General features: G+C 43.5%; 1 protein-coding gene across 1 annotated transcript in view; it reads right to left on the reverse strand.

Annotated features, from left to right (window-relative positions):
- Positions 1–535: 535 nt before the first annotated feature.
- NAP1L1 (nucleosome assembly protein 1 like 1) overlaps positions 536–18,875 on the reverse strand; it is a 1,039,563-nt gene continuing 1,021,223 nt past the window's right edge. Inside the window, exon 13 of the mRNA XM_044087215.1 lies at positions 536–1,229. Within this exon, the coding sequence (XP_043943150.1) occupies positions 1,191–1,229 (39 nt within the window). The 3' untranslated portion in view covers positions 536–1,190. The remainder of the gene's footprint in view (positions 1,230–18,875) is intronic.

Genomic DNA, 18,875 nt, shown 5'->3' on the forward strand with positions numbered 1-18,875 from the left:
TAACAGAAAAGCACTCAACTGTATGGAAGGGAGAGAGTACCAATAGTACACGAGTAGAACAGTGAAAAAAAAAAGTCTGACAAACAGCAGGAACTGCCCTGCTCCATAAATCAAAACAGTTTTTGTCTTTGTCCAAAGGTGAGGGGGAGTTTACCTGGGATAATAAATCTATAGTGGAGCTGGCAAGATCAAGCAAACAAAACCAACAAACAGTATATATTAAGACAAAATGAAGAAAATAGTCAAGTTATGATAGGAGGAACACACTGGGATGAGTAAAACTCGATATTAGCTGGAAGGCACCTTTGTCTAAACCCAAGGATAAGATTTCTCAAGGCCTCTGTAAGAACAGGCAGGGTTGACTGCCTTGCCAGTCAATGTAACTGATGTTCAACCCAAGGTGGCCCACCTTACAGAAATCTGAATCTCTCAGAAATAAGGCCACAAAGCACAGCTTTACAATATTGCAACATTGCTTACTGATGTGAAATGAAACCCCTTGCTCATACAACAAACAAAACAGGAAACAAGACTGTTCATTTCTGAAAATACTAACTTTTATTCACACCCCAGCGATACACAGTAACCTTCATCTGATGACTGAAGTTTCATGAGCACAAGTTTCACATAACATTAATCCAATAACAAACAAGCAACAGTGTATGAACATTATACATGGTCTTGCTGGAGGTTTAACTGTGTGCTTCCTTCTTTAGGATCCACATGATTCTTCTACTTGGTACAAGTCACTGCAGCACTGCATTTCTATTACATAGTAATGAAGGCACAGCTAGTGCAAGCACAGACTTATCATTCATTCGTTGCTATCAGGCTGAAGAAAAATACTTTGGTTGGTTAACAAATATTGGTCTCAATTCCTTTCCATGATTTTATAGCTTGTCTAACAGCTATACGACGACTTCACAAGTACCCAACTACTTAGCAGTGAGTGAACAAATCCATGCTTTTGGGACTGCATTCTACAGGTGTCTTGCGGAAGATTATACTATTAAAATACTAGACAGACCAAAATGCACCGAGTTGGTCCTCGAAAGTTTGATGGTCTTCAACAAAAGTTACGGTATTGTTTTTCTATCAAGAAAATACAAAACATAAGGCTTAATTAACTAGCAGTTGTGTAATACACCTTTACTGTGCAGTTAATCCTCAAAGGCCACATAATGCAGGCTTCACTGCTGCTTGCACTCTGCTGGTGGGTTCTGGTCCTTCTGTAGAAAGGAAAAGGAAATAGTTAATGGCCAAACTACACTATTTAAATACAGCTTACCATACAGCTCTAATGCACATGCTACACACGTTATTTTTGCACAGCACACAAAGCACCTCAAGCTAGAAAGCCAACATGTTGCAGTCAAATCACTTACTTAGCTGTCAGCCTAGTGATGCATGAAATAGTTTTGGGAAACTGTTTTGGACCACAGCAACAGTTAAAAAAAAAGGTTAAAGCCTCCCATCACCTGAAGTGTATGACAATGTGGATGCAACAGGAAATTCAGAACTATACAAAATCAAGTCTGATGAAGACCATTTTGAGAAGCATGGTTTAAAATTATTTTCCAATATGACACTATCATGGACTTAAAAATTGAGACAAGACAGATGACCACAAGAGAGGTTACTTTCATTGACCATAAAAGCCAAGTGCAGAGTTCAGAAGGGTCTCATAACAGAAAGTGACTACAGAAGTGCTGAAATGGAAACAAATCCATATTAGTACTCAAGTCCAAGAAACACACAATAAAATTCATAAAGCATTTAAATTTTCTTGCAGAAATGTAGAAACTACCTTCTAGTCTTAAACGTGTACATAAATGCCTTTGACTGGGGATGTTAAAATATCAGATGCATCCAATTTTAGAACATCCACTATATGCCATACAATACTTCCAGAATGAAAGTACAGGTTGCGTGAATTCACCTTCTGTTAAAATCTTGCAAAAGAAAAAAAAAAAGTAAAAAGATGCACGTTTGCTATCAGATTTGGAGTTGGCATACAATGGTACAAGGGTGAACCCTGCTCAAGGGACCACCTAAAGAACTTTACCACAGACTCGGTGAGATGTGCACCACAAACAGGTATACTCCAGTTCACAGAAGATCACAGCAAACAATGCATTTTTATTCTAGGTCCCAGTGCACATTGCCTCCAAATATGCTGCATTTCTTCCTATTAAAAACCAGACTGTGCACAATGTACTACAATGTAATACTAGTCAAGTTAGAAAGCTCAAAATGTACAGCTGTGTACACTTACCATAAATGTAGATGTTATGTGTATTCACTGATGCAGTCATTACATTTGGGGTAATCTGCTGGCAGGTTGCCCGCAGACAGCCTGAATTCCAAATTCTTGGGTCCTACGTCAGTTGCAGTCTCCTCTCCTCTTCCATAACGTCAGGGGTATAAAACATGCAGTCAACGCCATTTTCTTTAGTTTTTCTTGCCCCCCAAAAAGGTAGCATATATATCTCTATATCTATTGCTATGTCTATATATCTATATCTATCTATATCTATCTATCTCTATCTATATCTATCTATCTATCTATATCTATCTATATCTATCAGATCTATATCTATCTATATCTATATCTATCTATCTATATCTATCTATCTATTTTTTTATTTTCTTTATCTATTCTTCTTCCTTAATTCTTACTATCTCTGCTCCCTTACCCTTGTAAGGTCTACCTGATATAACTTTATAGATATGTTATCCCTTGCATACTGTATAACTATAGCAAACAAAAAACCTTTAAGATATTCTGTTCATTATATTTTTTGATTTTTGCTCTGATTGTATTTGTGTACTCTCTTTCTCTACCTGTTTTTATTGTATTGCCTATCTTTGTTTAAACTTATCATAACCATTGGAGCTTTTCTCCCCGGGCCTCTACTGAAAATGGCTAGACTAAATACACATACACACACAAACTTCACCTTCATCTACAAGCAAATACACCACATAGGTTGTAGAAGATAAAGGAAAGGAACTCAAAAATGACAGGGGGATGGCGGGAGGGTAACCTGGACTGCAACAGTGAATACACCAACATCTACATTTATGGTAAGTGTACACAACTGTACTATGTTCTTCGTGTTTCACTGTTGCAGTCATTACATTTGGGTAGAATCCCAAAGCTATGGTTGGGGGGCTGGAGCTAAACCATTAGGAGCGGCTATAAGGCCCTGCAGAACTGCAGTGGCAAAGCATGCTCTGGATTTAGAGTAGAGGCGCAAATGATCATGCTTTGTAAAGGTGTGAACAGAACTCCAAGTAGCAGCCTCTAGAATGTCTTTGGTTCGTACTCCTTAGAAAGGCTGCTGAAATGGCTGCAGCTTTGGTGGAATGAGACATAATGCCCTTGGGCACAGGTCTACCATGGTGTAAGTAGCAGAAACAGATGCAGTGGCTTATCCACTTTGAAATTGCCTTGCCTTCTGATCCTGCAGCATACATCACTAGTAATTGCTTAGTTTTTCGCAGAGCTTTATAGGTTCATAGGTTCATACTAGGCTATCTGCCCGAGGGCATTTACAAGCCTAGCCCATAGTTTTGTGGCTTACGCCACCCCTTTAGTATGGGGAACTATACCCATTATTTTGCTGTGCCTCTGTTGAGCAGTGACACTGAGGTAATCCCTGGGTATATCTGCGATCTCCCATCCATTGGTCAAGATTTCTCTTGAACAAGGCCAGCGAGGTGCTCTGCCTCACATATACCGGGATTTTATTCCACAGCATAGGGAGTCTTTGGGTGATGAATCTATCCCTCCAGCACGTCCTATTAATAGCCGTGTCGAGGTTTAAGTCTCCCGCCCTTGTGGCTCTGACGGATCTAGATTTTTTGAGGTGAAGCATATTCATCAAATCTGGGTTTGACATGGCCTTGTATGTTAGGCAAAGGTCACCTCTGAGCAAGCGGTGGCGACTGAATAGAGCTGGAGTTCTTTCAGTCGGGCAGCATAGGACAGATGTTTGAGACCCTTTATCCTTTTGGTGAGGAACTTTTGTGGCCTCTCCAGCTGCTGCAAGTGTCGGGTCAGATACATTCGAATGGGGCATTGTACTCAATCATTGGTCTGATGAGTGATGAGTATAGGGAGACTATGACCTCCCTTGATCTAGATGAGAATCCCTTCATGATAAGGTGGGCAATGTAGAAGGTCTTCCTAACTACTTTAGCTACATGGGTGTCGAATGACAGACTACTATCAACCTGGGTCCCCAGGTCCCTGATAACTTTTTCTGTACTCAGTGGATTGCCACCTATTTGGTAGCTAGGGGTAACCTTGTTTTTCCTGAAGGGTATGACTATGCATTTTTTGGCATTTAACTTTAGGCCATGGCTCTGGCACCAGTTATCCGTTTCTGTGAGACCCTTCTGAAGGATATCTGTCAGATGTGTTTTCTACTATGGCCCAGTTTGCAGTCATCTGCAAACTTTGTCAGCCATAACCCTCCTGTGTTTGCTTGTACTTGGAAAAGTAGATGCCAAACAAGAGTGGGCCCAGGACTGAGCCCTGTGGTACACCACTTGTGACGGGCTTTGAGTCTGACATGGCGCCAGCAACTCTGACCCTGTGGGTTCTGTCACTCAGCCAGTTTGCAACCCATCTTGTGATGTATGGGTTAACATTTAAGCTGATGAGTTTTTCAATGATACCCGAGTGGGGTATTGTATCAAAGGCCTTCGCCAGATCGAGGTAGGCTGTATGGACTGCCTTTCCTCATCAATGGCTTTGGTGACTGTTTCAAAAAGTCAACCAAGTTTAGAAGGCATGATCTGCCTTTGACAAAGCCAAACTGGGATGGATCCAAAGTCTGCAAATTCCCTATGTCTTTATTTATGAGGTCCATTATGATCCTCTCCATGGCTTTGCAGATAAGGCTTGTCAAGCTAATGGGCGGTAATTTCCAGGGTCGGTGGAGGCACCGCCTTTGTGAAGTGGGACCACAGTTGCAGTGCGCCACTCCTGGGTGCGTATCCAGAGGTAAGACTATGATTAAACAGCTGTCCTAGCTGTGGGTTTAATTCCTCGTTGAGTTCGTGGAGCACACAGCCGGGGACACCATCAGGTCCCATGGATGCTGTGTTTTTTGCTTTGGAGAGAGCAGTTCTCACTTGGGCGTTGGAGATGTTTGGGGGCTGCAATCGCTTGGTATAGATATCTCTCCTTTGGGGAGGGGAGAAGTTTGCACTGAACCTGTCAGCCAGTATGTTGGCAATGTCTGTAGGATCAGTAATCTTCACATCATTTTGAACTAGTTCTGAGCATATCTGGGAGTTTCCTCCCAGGTTTCTAACATAGCTAAAGAAGGCCTTATGATTGTCTTTTGAGTCTTTAGCTATTTTTCTCTCAAAATTTGCTTTGGATGATTTTATGAGAGCTCTTAGTTTTAGTGATCAAGGGTGTCTTACCTTTTAAGGATTTTGCTCTATCTTGTAGTAGCTTCCTCCTTTTGTTGTAGAGTTTGTTTATGGCTGGGGTCCACCAGAGTGGACGCTTGCCTTTGGTACAAAGAGTCTTTGTTTTGCTTGGGATTGCCTTATCCATGCAGTCCTGCAGGTGCTGGTAGAAGGCATTTGTAAGTGATTCAGCGGCTTGAGTACTGTTTTCCGTCGGCTCGGGGCCTTAAAGGAGACCACACTAGTCTTTAGAAGTGTGAAGTCGGCTTTCGAGAAGTTCTTTACTGTGGTCTTTTTATTTCAGGTGGGGTGGGATGAGGACCTCCAGCGAGATTAGTTGTGATCTGATCTCACCAGTGAGGGGTATACTTCCGGTGTTGAACATTGTGCTCCCATGTTCGTGATGATGAGATCAAGTATGTTTTCTCCTCTTGTGGGGATGGTGACTAGTTGTTCCATGGCATTTGAGTTTATGAATTCCAGGAACTTTTGGGCTAGGGTGTTTGGGCTTGAGTAGTGTTCCCAGTCTATATTAGGGTAATTGAAGTCACCTAGTATGATGGTGTTTGGTGATACATTTATCCCTCTAGTGTTTTCAGGAAGGCCATGTGAGGTTCCTGAGTTTGTGAGGGTGGCCTGTAACATGCTACAATTTGCAGAGCAGTCTTGCCTATGGTTAATTGCACCTGGATGGTCTCCGATGCATCGTGCGTTGCCACCAGTCTTGAGGTGTGGGTGTCTTTGATGAATATGGATACCCCTCCTTTCTTGGTATTGTCCGGATTTTGGGGCGGAGCATGATAAGAGGTAAAACCTGATAGTGCTGGGGTGCTCTCAGGAGCCTTGAACCAGGTTTCTGTCACTGCACAGACATCGATGTTCTCCATACTGAGAAGGGCCTCGAGTGCGTGCATTTTGAGATTTAGACTTCTGGCATTGAGCAGCATTACCCTTAGTTTTTTTCCTTTTTTGTGTTCTAGGGTGGTAGGTTTAGAATTTGAGCCTTGCCTAAAAAAGGCACTATGGCGGTGGCAAGAGCCTTTGCCAATATCCGGAATCCCAGGGGTGACAGGTGCAAGCCGTCCCTTGCGAAGCAGCGTGGCTTGTCCAGCATGTCATCCCAGGCAGACAGACATTGGATCCCCTTTGAATGACACCAGAGTTTAAGCCAATTGTTAAAGCTGATCATCTTATCTCTGTATTGTGGCATCATTCTTGGTGTACTGCTCAAGGTCAGGGTCATACCTGCCTGGGCTACATAATCAGAGAGCTCCTCAATGTCTCTTTTCATGTAGTCCAAGGAGGTACGTCTCAGGTCGTTTACACCAGCGTGGACAATGACTGAGTCATATTTGTACCTGCTGTTGAGAGACCTGAGTGCTTGCGTTATGTGGCGGATTCTAGCGCCCGACAGGCAGCTTACTGTGACCTTCTCCTTACTCAGTCTGGTGAGCGGGACGTCAGTGTGTCTGACTATGGAGTCACCAATGACTAGTGTGTCTGGCATTGTGTTTGGCCTTAAGGGCTGTGACTGTTTGACACTCTGACTGTGAGGTCTATGTGTTGCAGGTGTTGTGTTCTGAGGTGGTGGTTGTTTGGGTGTCTGCTTTGGTGGCCTCTGCTGTTTTGGTAGATTTTTGATCAGAGCCGAGTATGTCTTTGTGTGTTTATGTGTATGATTTGAGGTTGTGATGGTACTATGTGAGACTGGGTCTATAGTGTGTGTGGTAACCTTCTCCTCCTGACTGGTCTTGCCAGTCCTATGTTGAGAGAGCTCAGCCTCCAGTTTGGCCGTATAGTTGCATCTCTCGCATGTATTTGTGTTTTGTGGGAGGAGGAGAGGGTTGTCTGTGTACATGAGGCAATTATAACATTGCCTCAATATTCCCAGGTTCACCAGCTGAGCAGGAGAGGACACTAGCAACTGATCCCTCGACATGCTAGAAGGACTAGACAAAAACTTTAAAAGAGATTCGGGGACGTGGTGACCGAGAAATGGGGGTTTGCCTTTTGGGGTGCTATCTATAAGAGTGCCGTATCAAGGTAATAAGTACTGTAGGAGCAAGTGCTAGGTTTAACAGATAGAGAAAAGTCTACTTGGAGTCAAGTAGAGATGATCTTTTAGGTATTAGAGAAAGTGCTAGTAACAGGGATGCTTAAAGGTAAGATTGAAAAGAATGCACTCTGCAGTGTGCACTAGAGAAGTTAGATATGAAAGTAGGTAACTTGAGTTTTACCTGTTTAAAAAGTTAAGGTTTAGTGGAGAGTTACTATTTTAAAACAGCAAGATGGACTGAAAGGGGTGGTTACTTTTGTATTTTGGTACTATGAAATACTGTAGGATGGCCAATAAATTTAAATAATTGAAGGGGTGGGATTTCAAAAGTGATGGTTTTGTGATTACTCACATAAGCCAGTGAAAGTAGAGAGAAATGAGATATATGGTCAGATTAACATAAGAGGCGGGCAACTAGAAAGACAGTGCCTGACTCAGAACAGAGAGCTGTGGTCTCTTTTGAAGTTTTAATATGCTGTTATGCAAGCAAAACACAAGGTAAAGAAAACAAACTACAGTATTCAAAATATAGAAAGGCAATACAGAAATACAAAAAATAACAGCAAACTAACCTTTCCTTCACAGCAAAGTGTAGCAGAGTCTGGATGAGCCTTTCTGGTAAAGTAGAATGCTTAAGTAGAATCTTAGCTGTGTGTACGTCCAAGGAATGCAGAATTCTCCCCCCTGTTCTGCAGATTTGGATAAAAAGGTTGGCAGATGAATTGTTTGGTTAAGAGCCACACTGGAAACCACCTTAGGCATAAAAGTAGGATTTGTCCTCAGAGACCCTGTCTGGGTAAAAACTGATAAAAGGCTCTATTAGCCATGAGGGCCTGTAGCTCTTCTTGCTGAAGTAATTGCCAATAGCAGAGCTGTTTTCCATAAGAACTTTATATCAGCGGTAGCAGCTGGTTCAAATGGAGGCAGGGTGAGCTTTTCCAACACATTTGAGGTCCCATGCAGGCAATGGTGATCTTCTAGGAGGCCTTAAATTTTAGGCTTCTCTAAGATACTGCTTTAGTAAAGGATGAGAAAAGCTTGGTGGCTCTGTATTGTAATGAGCCGAAATAGCAGATGCATGAATTTTAAATTGATGAGAAAGACGGGCCTTTGTCAAGCATCTCTTAAGTATTGCAATATCTGAGGAATATTTGGTTCTGCTGTATCAGTTCCTTGTGCTCAATTCCAAGCACAGAATCTCTTCCATTTGTCAGCATAAGATTTTCTAGTACTAGGCCTTCTGGCTTCCAAAATGACATCCATCACAGCTTTACTGAGAGGTGTTTGTAGGACAACATGATCAGCCATGCTGCCAGGTTCAGAGTATGTAGCTGACTGTGCAGGATCCGATTGTTTTGCTGGGACAGTAGTTGTGGTCTTTGAGGCAAGGTCCAAGCTGGGTATTGAGACAAGTTCCTTAGGATTGGGTAGCAGTATTGGCAGGGCCAGTAATATAATCTTTGGTTTCTCTTGTCTGACTGAGGACCTTGGGGAGAAGAGGCAGAGGAGAAGGCATAAACTGATAGGTTTTTCCAACTGGAGGATAGGGCGTCCACTTTCCATGCTAGTCTGTGAAAGTCCTTGTGCAGAATCTTTTCAATTGATAAATTTGAGAAGAGGCAATGTCTGGGCTCCCTCATTTTTCTGTTATCATGCTAAAGACAAGTGGATTTAGTTTCCACTCGTGAGGATCTATAAGGTTTCTGCTTAGTCTGCCAGAGTGTTTTTTCCTGGCAGGAATGGAGCTTGAAGATGGATTTGGTAGGTCAAAGCCGTGTTCTACATTGCCATGGCTAATCTGCAAAGGGGGTATGAGTGTGTGCACCCTTGCTTGTTTATATACCACATGACTGCGGTGGTGTTAGTCTTTATCAGAAGTTGTCCTGGATGAAGTCCTTGAAGGCTGTTAGGGCATTCTGAACAGCTAGCATCTCTTTCTGGTTGATATGCAGATGCATTTGTTTTGGCGACCATATGCCTCAAATGCATTTTCTTGCCATGTGCCCCCCCCCCCCCCCCAGACATAATCTGATGTGTCTTTTATGGTTTGGCTAGCAGGGGGTAGAGTGAATGGCCGTCCCATGTTTTGGTGACATGCCTTCGCCCACCATAGTAACTCCTGTTGCAGGCAGGGAATGAGAGGAATTTCCCGACTGAGAATGTTCACTCCATAAAATTTTAGGTACCACTAAAGTTTCCTCATATGCAGTCTCACATATGGAATCAGTAGGATGCAGGATGCCATTAAGCCCAGAGCCTGCAGAATTTGTCTTGCAGAAGACTGGGTTTTTGTTGCCATCAGTTTGAAGTAAGTAGTCAGTTGCCTTTGCTTGTCTGGCGTGAGGTAAGCCATCTGGGCAGTTGTATTCAAGCTTGCACCCAGGAATGTTATCTTTTGAGAGGGTACCAGTTGTGATTTCTTTTCATTTACTGTGTACCCTAGGCATGTTAGAAGCCTTTTCACAAATGCCAGGTGTCTAAGAAGTGTGTCCTTGTTCTCTGCTTGAATGAGACAGTCGTCCAAGTAAGGATATCTTTGTATACTACTTTGCAAAATGCAATTACTGGTGCCAGGCACTTTGTAAAGACCCTGGGCACAGTAGATAAGCCAAAGGGCAGTGCAGAGAATTGGTAATGCATTAAGCCAGCCTTGAATCTGAGGTATCTTCTGCACGACTGTCTTACTGGAACATGCAGGTATGCCTCTTTTAGGTCTAAAGTCACCAGCCAAGCATTCTTGCCCAGCATGGGCAGAAGCTGCTGCAAAGTCAGCATTTTGAATTTTGGAATGTCCAGATGTGTTCAAAATCGATAAATCCAATACTGGCCGCCAGGTCTTGTCCTTTCTGGGTACCAAGAACAGTAGAGTAAAAACCTGGTCCTTTTTCCTGTTCTGGTACTGTCTGAATGGCCCCCATAGCCATGAGGGACGTAACCTGTTTGTGCCTCTGCCCATTGCTTTTTGGCAGATCTGGCCAACCATTTGCCATTGGCAGTGTGTGGAAGTGGAATCTGTATCCCTATGATATGATGTTTAGTACCCACTTGTCCTGGGTTATTAACTGCCAATTTTGAGCAAAAAGTGCTAATTTTCCCCTTATGGGTGCTGCCAAAGGATAAGTGCTTGGTGAAGGCAGAGGGAAGTAATTGGGACTGCTTTCTGTAGGTTTGCATTTTATCTCCTCCAGATTTGGAGGTGGAAGCGCCCCATTGCTTTGACCTGTATGAATCTTGCACCTGGTATCTGGAACCCTTACAGTGTCTGAATTTGCCCCTTTGAGCTCTGACACAGGAAAGGACCAATTTTTTGTAGGCCAGTGTCTACTGAATCTTGGTGGCTGCACTTGTAAGAAGGCTTTAACAGTTTGCATAGACTTAGCTTAGTCTTCCATTTTCTTTAAAACCTTCTGTCTTGATACCAAACAGAGAATCATGCTGTAAAGGCGCATCTAGCAATTTAGCTTTAACATGATCAGGCAAATTGTGTTCCTTTAAACCAGGCATGCCTCCTAATCATAGATCCAGTCAGTAACTGTGGCCCTGCAGTAGGCCTCTACGGAATCAAAACCACATTGCAAAGTATGCTTTCCAACTTGTTCAGCTGCATGCAATAATTCCTGCAATTCTTTATTTTCTGCACATTCTGAAATAATTTTCTGTTTCAGCAATCCCATAACATGTTGGTACTTAAGCATATGAAATTGACAGTTTAAGGCCCTGATTGCAAAGGTTGCAGATGTACAAGCCTTTTTCCCCCATCTGTCCAGTGCCCTTGAATCTGTCAGAGGGGGGTAGGATTTTTTGCTGTTGAGGCCTTAACTCCTTTTTGACCCTGTGAAATAGTTTCAGGATCAGCAGCAGGGTTTCTAAATAAAAATATATGTGAGTCAGGGACCCTGTAATATCTGTCAGGCTTACGAGGAAGCTGGAGGTAAGGAGTTAGGGGTCAAGCTTGACTCTGAAAACACATCATCCACAATGTCTAAAACAGGGGGAATGGCTAAAGGCCTGTGCTGAGGCTGAGGGAGGAGGAAATCCCCCAGCCTTGATTCTGAGAAGTCTATTCTCCCAGTGAAAATGCGCCCTCAAAGTATGCAAGTTTTCTCCAAATGAATAATCCTCAGGAGGAGATGCAGATGGAATAGACTCCTCAGCATCAGAATCCTCAGGGAGGTATAGATAATTCCTGATCAGAAGAGGAATCAGAAGAAATAGAAACCTGATCTGAAGATTCATAATCAGTGTCTTGCCTAGGCCTCTTATCAGGAGGGGGATGGGTACCCCTGATCAAGGTAATAAGGTCTTCAGCCATTTTGATCTGCTTTTTTAGGCATAGAGGCCTGTGCAAGTGGCTCATGCATCGTTTTTTAGTTTTAGAAGTTGCTTTTGTCTTTGGTTTTGCAGCTGTCTGATATACAAATGTTGAGGTCTGAATACACCCTCAGAAGTTGGTGCCTGCTCAGCGGCTCTGAACCCATCCGAGGGAGATGCATCCGGTCCAATACCCTGAGTATCTTGCGACATGCCGGACTCCACATGGGTGTTAGAGGCCTGCGACTTGAAGGTAGCAGGTATCAGGGGCTGCGAAAGCAGCAACTGGCTTAGGAGAAGCTTCATCGGTTTTGGATCTCGACTGCCTCTCTGTCCTTTTCTTTGCGTTTTTTATGTACTCCAGTAGTTGAATTGCTATCAAACGACATTTCTGGGTAGTTAAATCTGTTTCCAAAATACTTTGATGCAAAAATATACAGACGTTTAATAGTGCGTTGGTTAAACCTAGCACAAAACAGACAGCCAGGAACATTGTGATCAGGGCCTAGGCAAGGAATACAGTATAAATGGAAATCTGTATGAGGTATTTGCTTCCCACAAGTAATATTTCAGTAGTCGGCCGACCGGCACTTGCAAAATGCTTCTGCTTCGGGCACTGCGTGGCAAGAAAGACTAAAGAAAATGGTGTCTGCTGCATGTTTTATAACCTTGACGTCATGGAAGAGGAGACTGCAACCAACACAGGACCCAAGACTTTGGAATTCAGGCCGATTGAGGGCAACCCGCCAGCAGATTACCCCAAATGTAATGACTGCAACAGTGAAATACGAATAACATCAGCACTGAGACAAAAACCAAATACTTCCATTTGGCAGAACATGCTCTGTTCTTCCAGAACAGTAAGAGATGTTACTGAACCACACACAATTTAAAAAATACAGGAAGATATTGCATTAGCAAAGTTTGAGCCTGCATACAATTAGGCCAAAACTAAACGGACTACAAAATTCAACTAAAACGAAGCACAACTGGCCATCCCAAGTTGTTTAAAACCCAACGTTCCCATGGGTTCAAATTAAGATTTTAAAAATTCAGTATGCCTACTTCTCCAGCATTTGTTTTACTTACCAACATGGGAAGTTATTCACCAAGACTAAGCTTCAATTTCATAAGTCACAACGTTGATAATTTTCCCCACTTAAAGCTCTCCACAACTCATTCTTTTACTCTTAAGCACCCTCTTGTCCTGCCAATACAACCCAACATAGGCACTGTATTGTATACATTACTGCAGCAGTATTAGTAAGAAACACATTGCAAATATTTATACAAAGAAACCTAACAAAATTACAAGAGTCATTGTCTGAGACATTGTACTATAAGTTATCTTAAATATAAATCACCTGGCAACATTCAAACTGCCAAAAGAGCAATTTTAAGATAGAAAACTTAGCTTATTTCTATAATTTTGGGAAGGCTACAGCTGTATCAACACATTCAAATAGTCGTTGTTTATAGAGTACAAGGATGACTGCAGGTAATATTCATAACCTGAAATATCTACAGACAAATCAGATGCCTGCTTATCTTTCAAGACTTTTACTGCCTTGGCCATTCCCAGTGCAGAAACAAATAGTTCACATGATTTTTAGAACTTTTCTGGGAAAGGGACATCACCACCTGCATCCCAGTATAATACACAAGCCCTTGGGTCCCAATTTATGGTGGTTCTGAAGAGTAAGGAATACTGCAAAATGACCACCCATTCCCAATCTGACTCCAAAGGTATGTCCTGGAAAGCTCCCATCACACTTGGAGAAAGTGGCAATTTAGTTTTGGCAGAGGTCCATGCCTCAAACTAGTCTTTGAAAACATGGGAATAAATCCCAGGGTTCCCCACCCTAATCGTGCTTTCAGACCCCACACACACACACACTTGAACAGGGACATTCAAGAGTGGATCGTTTCTCATTCTGTCAAATCATGGGCTGTTCAGTGAGTTGCATGTGCTGCTGACCTTCAGCATGTCCTCTGAAGGTACTTTGCTGGATGCCTCAGCTATGGTAAAATCCAGGCTTGGGGTTGGTTGATGCCTCCTCAGTACCATCAAGACCTGTGATTCATGAGTCCGGTGGCAATCTGGTCTTTCTCCTATTAGTTCTCTACCCGCTTGAAAAAGATCTGACACCAAGGTCCAGTTGTCCAAGAAAGCAAGAAAATGTACCAGCAGGTCTGGGAAGCCATTTGTCTTGCAGGTACAGATGGTGAGCTCCAATCCTTAGCAGTATACACAGAAGTAGTGCCCCCCCCCCCCCACTTACCTCTTAGGAGCAAAAGGCATGCCAGACACCTTCTGAAGGAAGAGTTTAACTTGCCAAAAGAGTTGGGACTCAGCACTGTAAGTCCAAACACTTGCAAACTGGGTTTCTTAAAGCATACCTCTCTCAACTGTCCCCGATTTTGACTCAAATTTTAGCTCTCAATCCCTCCGAAAATTGGTGACTTGTGTGGAAAAGGGGGTCAATTATACTTGAAGGTAACTAGAGTTGTAGCCTTTTACTTCAAAAAATGAATATCAATTCACATTATGTTCTGAAAGTGCCCGACTGTCCCGCATTTCAGGATTTGTTCCTGACTGGTTGAGAGCTATGCTTAAAAAAACTACAAAATTTACAATTTTTGCAGAAGAGGCAAAACTCACCATGTCAGCTGCTGGATGTGGGGGCTGTGCTCCTACACCTGTAACTGTCAGTTGTACCTTAGTGCGTGTGGGAGATATTTTTACCACAATCCCAGAACTGCTATAAATTCCCCTCAGCTGGACTTAAATCTGCACAACACAAAGGTTCCCCACAGATACCCTTCTAGCTTCACCCTATACATAAAAAACTGCTCCCAGATGCGAACCCAACTGTACTTGCACATATTTCTCACAAAAGTAGATCTCCAGGATGTTGCTACAAACCCAAAACCCAACCTCAGAGGTAGACAAGCACCTTTATTATCACAGAGGCTACATCTCACACCTAATGTCTCTAAATGTAGATTACAGGCAGCCAACACCAACCTGGAAAGCCAAGCATCAGTCATTTAATACTGGAACAGTTCTACTATTCCAACCCCAACCCCCCAAACGAGCTGGCCTTGACCATTCACACTTACAATCAGGGTTTTTGCAGTGCTTGCACCACTACTGAACTATGGGTCAGTCACTGCATCTCTACACCCTGGAGCAGAGTTGTGAAACTGCAAAATACTGAGGATGGAGCGAGGACAACAGAGTTAATGGCAAGGGTTTTATCTTCTCCAAAGGCCTAGCAATACAAGCTAGTCAGACTTGTCAATGAAACCTTCAAGAACAGAAACTGGGAACACATTCCACTCAATTCCAGATGAGCTTGAACGAGTACAGAAATGTAGGCACCCTTTATGCATACACGAACTGGCATCCAGCCTATAAAGTAAAAATACCTGGAAGTACTAATAGCCAAGGAAAAAATCCCACTGCCCACCTGTAAAGGGATCAATACAAACCAAAGGGGATTCTACTGCAGGCCTTCACCAGGCATGGGGTGCACAAAGCTTACCACCAGGAGTGGGAATAGCAGGTTCCAGCAGGGTTGACAAGGTGGCTGCTAGCCCTCATGCTCTCTGTATACTTAACCAGTTTTGGTGACTGTAAAGTACAGTTTTGTACCTACCATAAATGTAGATGTTAGAGTGTTCAACCTGCTGCAGTCATCACACTTGGGTTATCCTGCCATCAGGCGGTCCCGCAGTTGGCCTGAGTTCCAAAATCTTGGTCCGGCATCTGTTACTGTCGCTTCTTCCCTGACGTCAGTGCGCTAGGGGTATACAAGAGGCATCCAACGCCATTTTCTTCAGTTTTTCTTGTGAACACTAACATCTACATTTATGGTAGGTACAAAACTGTACTATGTTCATCGTGTTACCCTGCTGCAGTCATCACACTTGGGTTGAATCCCAAAGCTAAGGATGGGTGGGGGAGTTAAACAGGGTTAGAAGAAGCCAGTAGGCCCTGCAAAACTGCAGTGGCACAACCAGCTCTAGTCTTAGAATATAGGGGTAAGTGATAGTGTTTGGTGAAGGTGTGTACTGAACTCCTTGCAGCTTCCAGAATAATCTTGGTTGGCACTCACCTGAGAAAGGCTGCTGATGTAGTGGTAGCCCTGGAGGAGTGAGACCCAATGTTAGCAGGTTTCCCATGATGCGTGTAGCAGAAACGTATGCAATGCCCTATCCATTTAAAAATGGTCTGTTTTGAGACAGCTTTTCCTTGTGATCCTGCAGCATAGGCTACAAAGCTGTTCAGATTTTCTGAATGCCTTAGTTTTATCCAAGTAGTAACGCAATTGCCTGTGAATGTCCAGAGAGTGCAGGAGTCTTTCTCCTTTGTTCTGGGGATTTGGGAAAAAGGTGGGCAAATGAATTGTTTGGTTTAGGGCCACACTGGATACCACCTTTGGCATAAAGGTAGGGTTAGTTCGTAGAGAGACTGTCTTGATGAAAAAAAGAGGAAAGGCTCCACTGCCAGTAGTGCCTGTAGCTCTGAGACTCTTCTAGCTGAGGTTATTGCTAGTAGCAGGGCAGTTTTCCATGAAAGAAAATTTAAACCAGCTGAAAACGCTGGTTCAAAGAGTGGCAGTGTAAGCTTTTCCAGCAAAAAGTTGAGATCCCAAGTAGGTGTTGGTTCTCTCCTAGGCGGTCTTATGTTCTTAGCCCCTCTGAGGTACTGTCTTAGGAGTGGATGTGAGAATAAAGGAGGATCCGTGTTGTAATGAGCTGAAATTGCTGAGGCGTGGATCTTAGATGAAAAGGAAAGTCTTTTGTGCAACATCTCAGTTAAATATTGTAGAATCTGAGGAATGTTTGGATTAAGGGGATTTTGGCCTTTAGCCTGGTTCCAGGCGCAAAATCTTTTCCATTTGCCTGAACAGGTTTCTCTGGTGCTGGGCCTCCTGGCCTCCAGAATAACATCCATAACAGCTTTGGATAGAGGAGTTGGCTGGTTGTTTAGGTAATTTGCCATGCAGCCAGGTTTAAAGTCTTGAGTTGGCTGTGTAGAAGCTGATTGTCTCACTGGGTAAGCAGGTGAGGAATTTGTGGTAAAATCCATGGTGGGCAGTGGGCCATGTTCCTTAGAATTGGATACCAATGCTGGCGTGGCCAGTCTGGTGCAATGAGTATCATTTGTGGCCTCTCTAATCTGACTTTCAGCAGTACTTTTGCTAGAAGAGGCAGTGGAGGAAAGGCATACACTGTTAATGTCTTCCAACTGAATGAGAGGGCGTCCACTTTCCAAGCTTGTGGGTGGAATGTCCTTGTGCACAATTTTTGAAGTTGGTAGTTTTGGGGGTTGGCAAAGATACATGTCTGGGCGTCCCCATTTTTGAGTTATCATTGCAAATACTTGTGGATCTAGTTTCCACTTGTGGGGATCCATGATGTTTCTGCTTAGGTCGTCTGCCAATGTTTTTCTTTCCTGGCAGGAATTGTGCTTGTAGTTGAACTTGGAAAGACAGTGCTGTGTTCCACAAGGTCATTGCTTGCCTGCATAGAGGGTAGGAATGTGTGCCCCCTTGCTTGTTTATGTACCACATTACTGTGGTATTGTCCGTCTTTATTAGTTGTCCTGGGTGCAAGAGGTCCTTGAAAGCTGTTAGGGCATTCTGTACAGCTAGCATTTCTTTTTGATTGATATGCAGATGCCTTTGATCTGTAGTCCATTTGCCCTGAATGCACTGTCCTGCCATGTGTGCTCCCCAGGCATAGTCCGATGCATCTGTTGTCAGTTTGCCTGGCTGTGGGCTAGGCAAAAGGCTGACCCTTGGTGAGGTGACATGCCTGTGTCCACCACAGAAACTCCTGTTGTAGGCAGGGAATGAGTGGTATCACGCTTTTCAGGTACCATTGTAATTTCCTCATATGCAGTTTTGCAAATGGTATTAGTAGTATGCAAGCTGCCATGAATCCCAAGGCCTGCAGAATTTTTCTCGCAGGGAGTTGGGTCTTTGTCGCCATTATTTTGAAGTATTGAGTCAGCTGTTGCTTGTCTGGCGTGAGATAAGCCATCTGGGCCGTTTTATTCAAGCTGGCACCCAGGAATATTATGTTTTGTGAGGGCACTAGTTTTGATTTCCTTTCGTTTACTGTGTACCCTAGGCAACTTCGGTGTTTGCCAAATGCCAGATGCTTTAAAAGAATGTCCTTGCTTTCTGCTTGAATAAAGGAAGTCGTCCAGGTATGGGTATATCTGAATTCCTCTGTCTGCAGTATGCAATTACTGGTGCCAGGCATTTTGCAAAGACCCTGGGCGCAGTAGATGAGCCAAAGGGCAGTGCAGAGAATTGATAATGGGTTGAACCTGCAATGAAGCGGAGGTATCTTCTGCAATTTTGTCTGATAGGGACATGCAGGTATGCCTCCTTGAGGTCCCAGCCAAGCATTCTTGCCCAGCATGGGAAGAAGCGGCTGTAGTGTTAGCATCTTGAATTTTGGTACTTGCAGATAGGTGTTCAGAATTGAAAGATCCAGAATGGGTCTCCATGCTTTGTCCTTTCTTGGGACTAGAAAGAGTCTTGAGTAAAATCCTTGTCCTTGCTCCTGTGTAGGTACCTGCTGAATGGCTCTCATGTCCATGAGAGCTGTAATTTGTTTTTGTGCCTCTGCCCATTGACTTGGTGGCAGGTTTGGCATTCCTTTTATCCTTGGCAAGGTATGAAAGTGAAATCTGTATCCTTGTGAGCCAATGTTTAGGCCCCATTTGTCTCTTGTGATGATGTGCCAGTTGTCTGCAAAAAGTGCTAATTTTCCTCCCAAGGGAGCTGCCAAGAGAGATTTGCTTGGTAGTTTGAGAGTTGAGTCATTGTGTTTGTCTTCTGCTAGCTTGGGGCCCGTCTTCTCCTTTCTGGGTAGCAGTACCCCATTGGCGAGGTTTGTAAGGGCCTTGTGACTGACCTCTGCCCCCTGGGCGTTTGTATTTGCCCCTCTGATCTGTCAGAAGCTGGAAAGGGCCAGTTTTTTGTTGGCCAATTTCTGCTGAAACGAGGGGGTTGCACCTGTAAAACAATCCTTTACCATCTGCAGACTTTGTCTT

This window comes from Protopterus annectens, chromosome 11.part0 (genome assembly GCF_019279795.1).
Source record: "Protopterus annectens isolate FY-2018-M chromosome 11.part0, PAN1.0, whole genome shotgun sequence".
Lineage (NCBI taxonomy): Eukaryota > Metazoa > Chordata > Ceratodontiformes > Protopteridae > Protopterus > Protopterus annectens.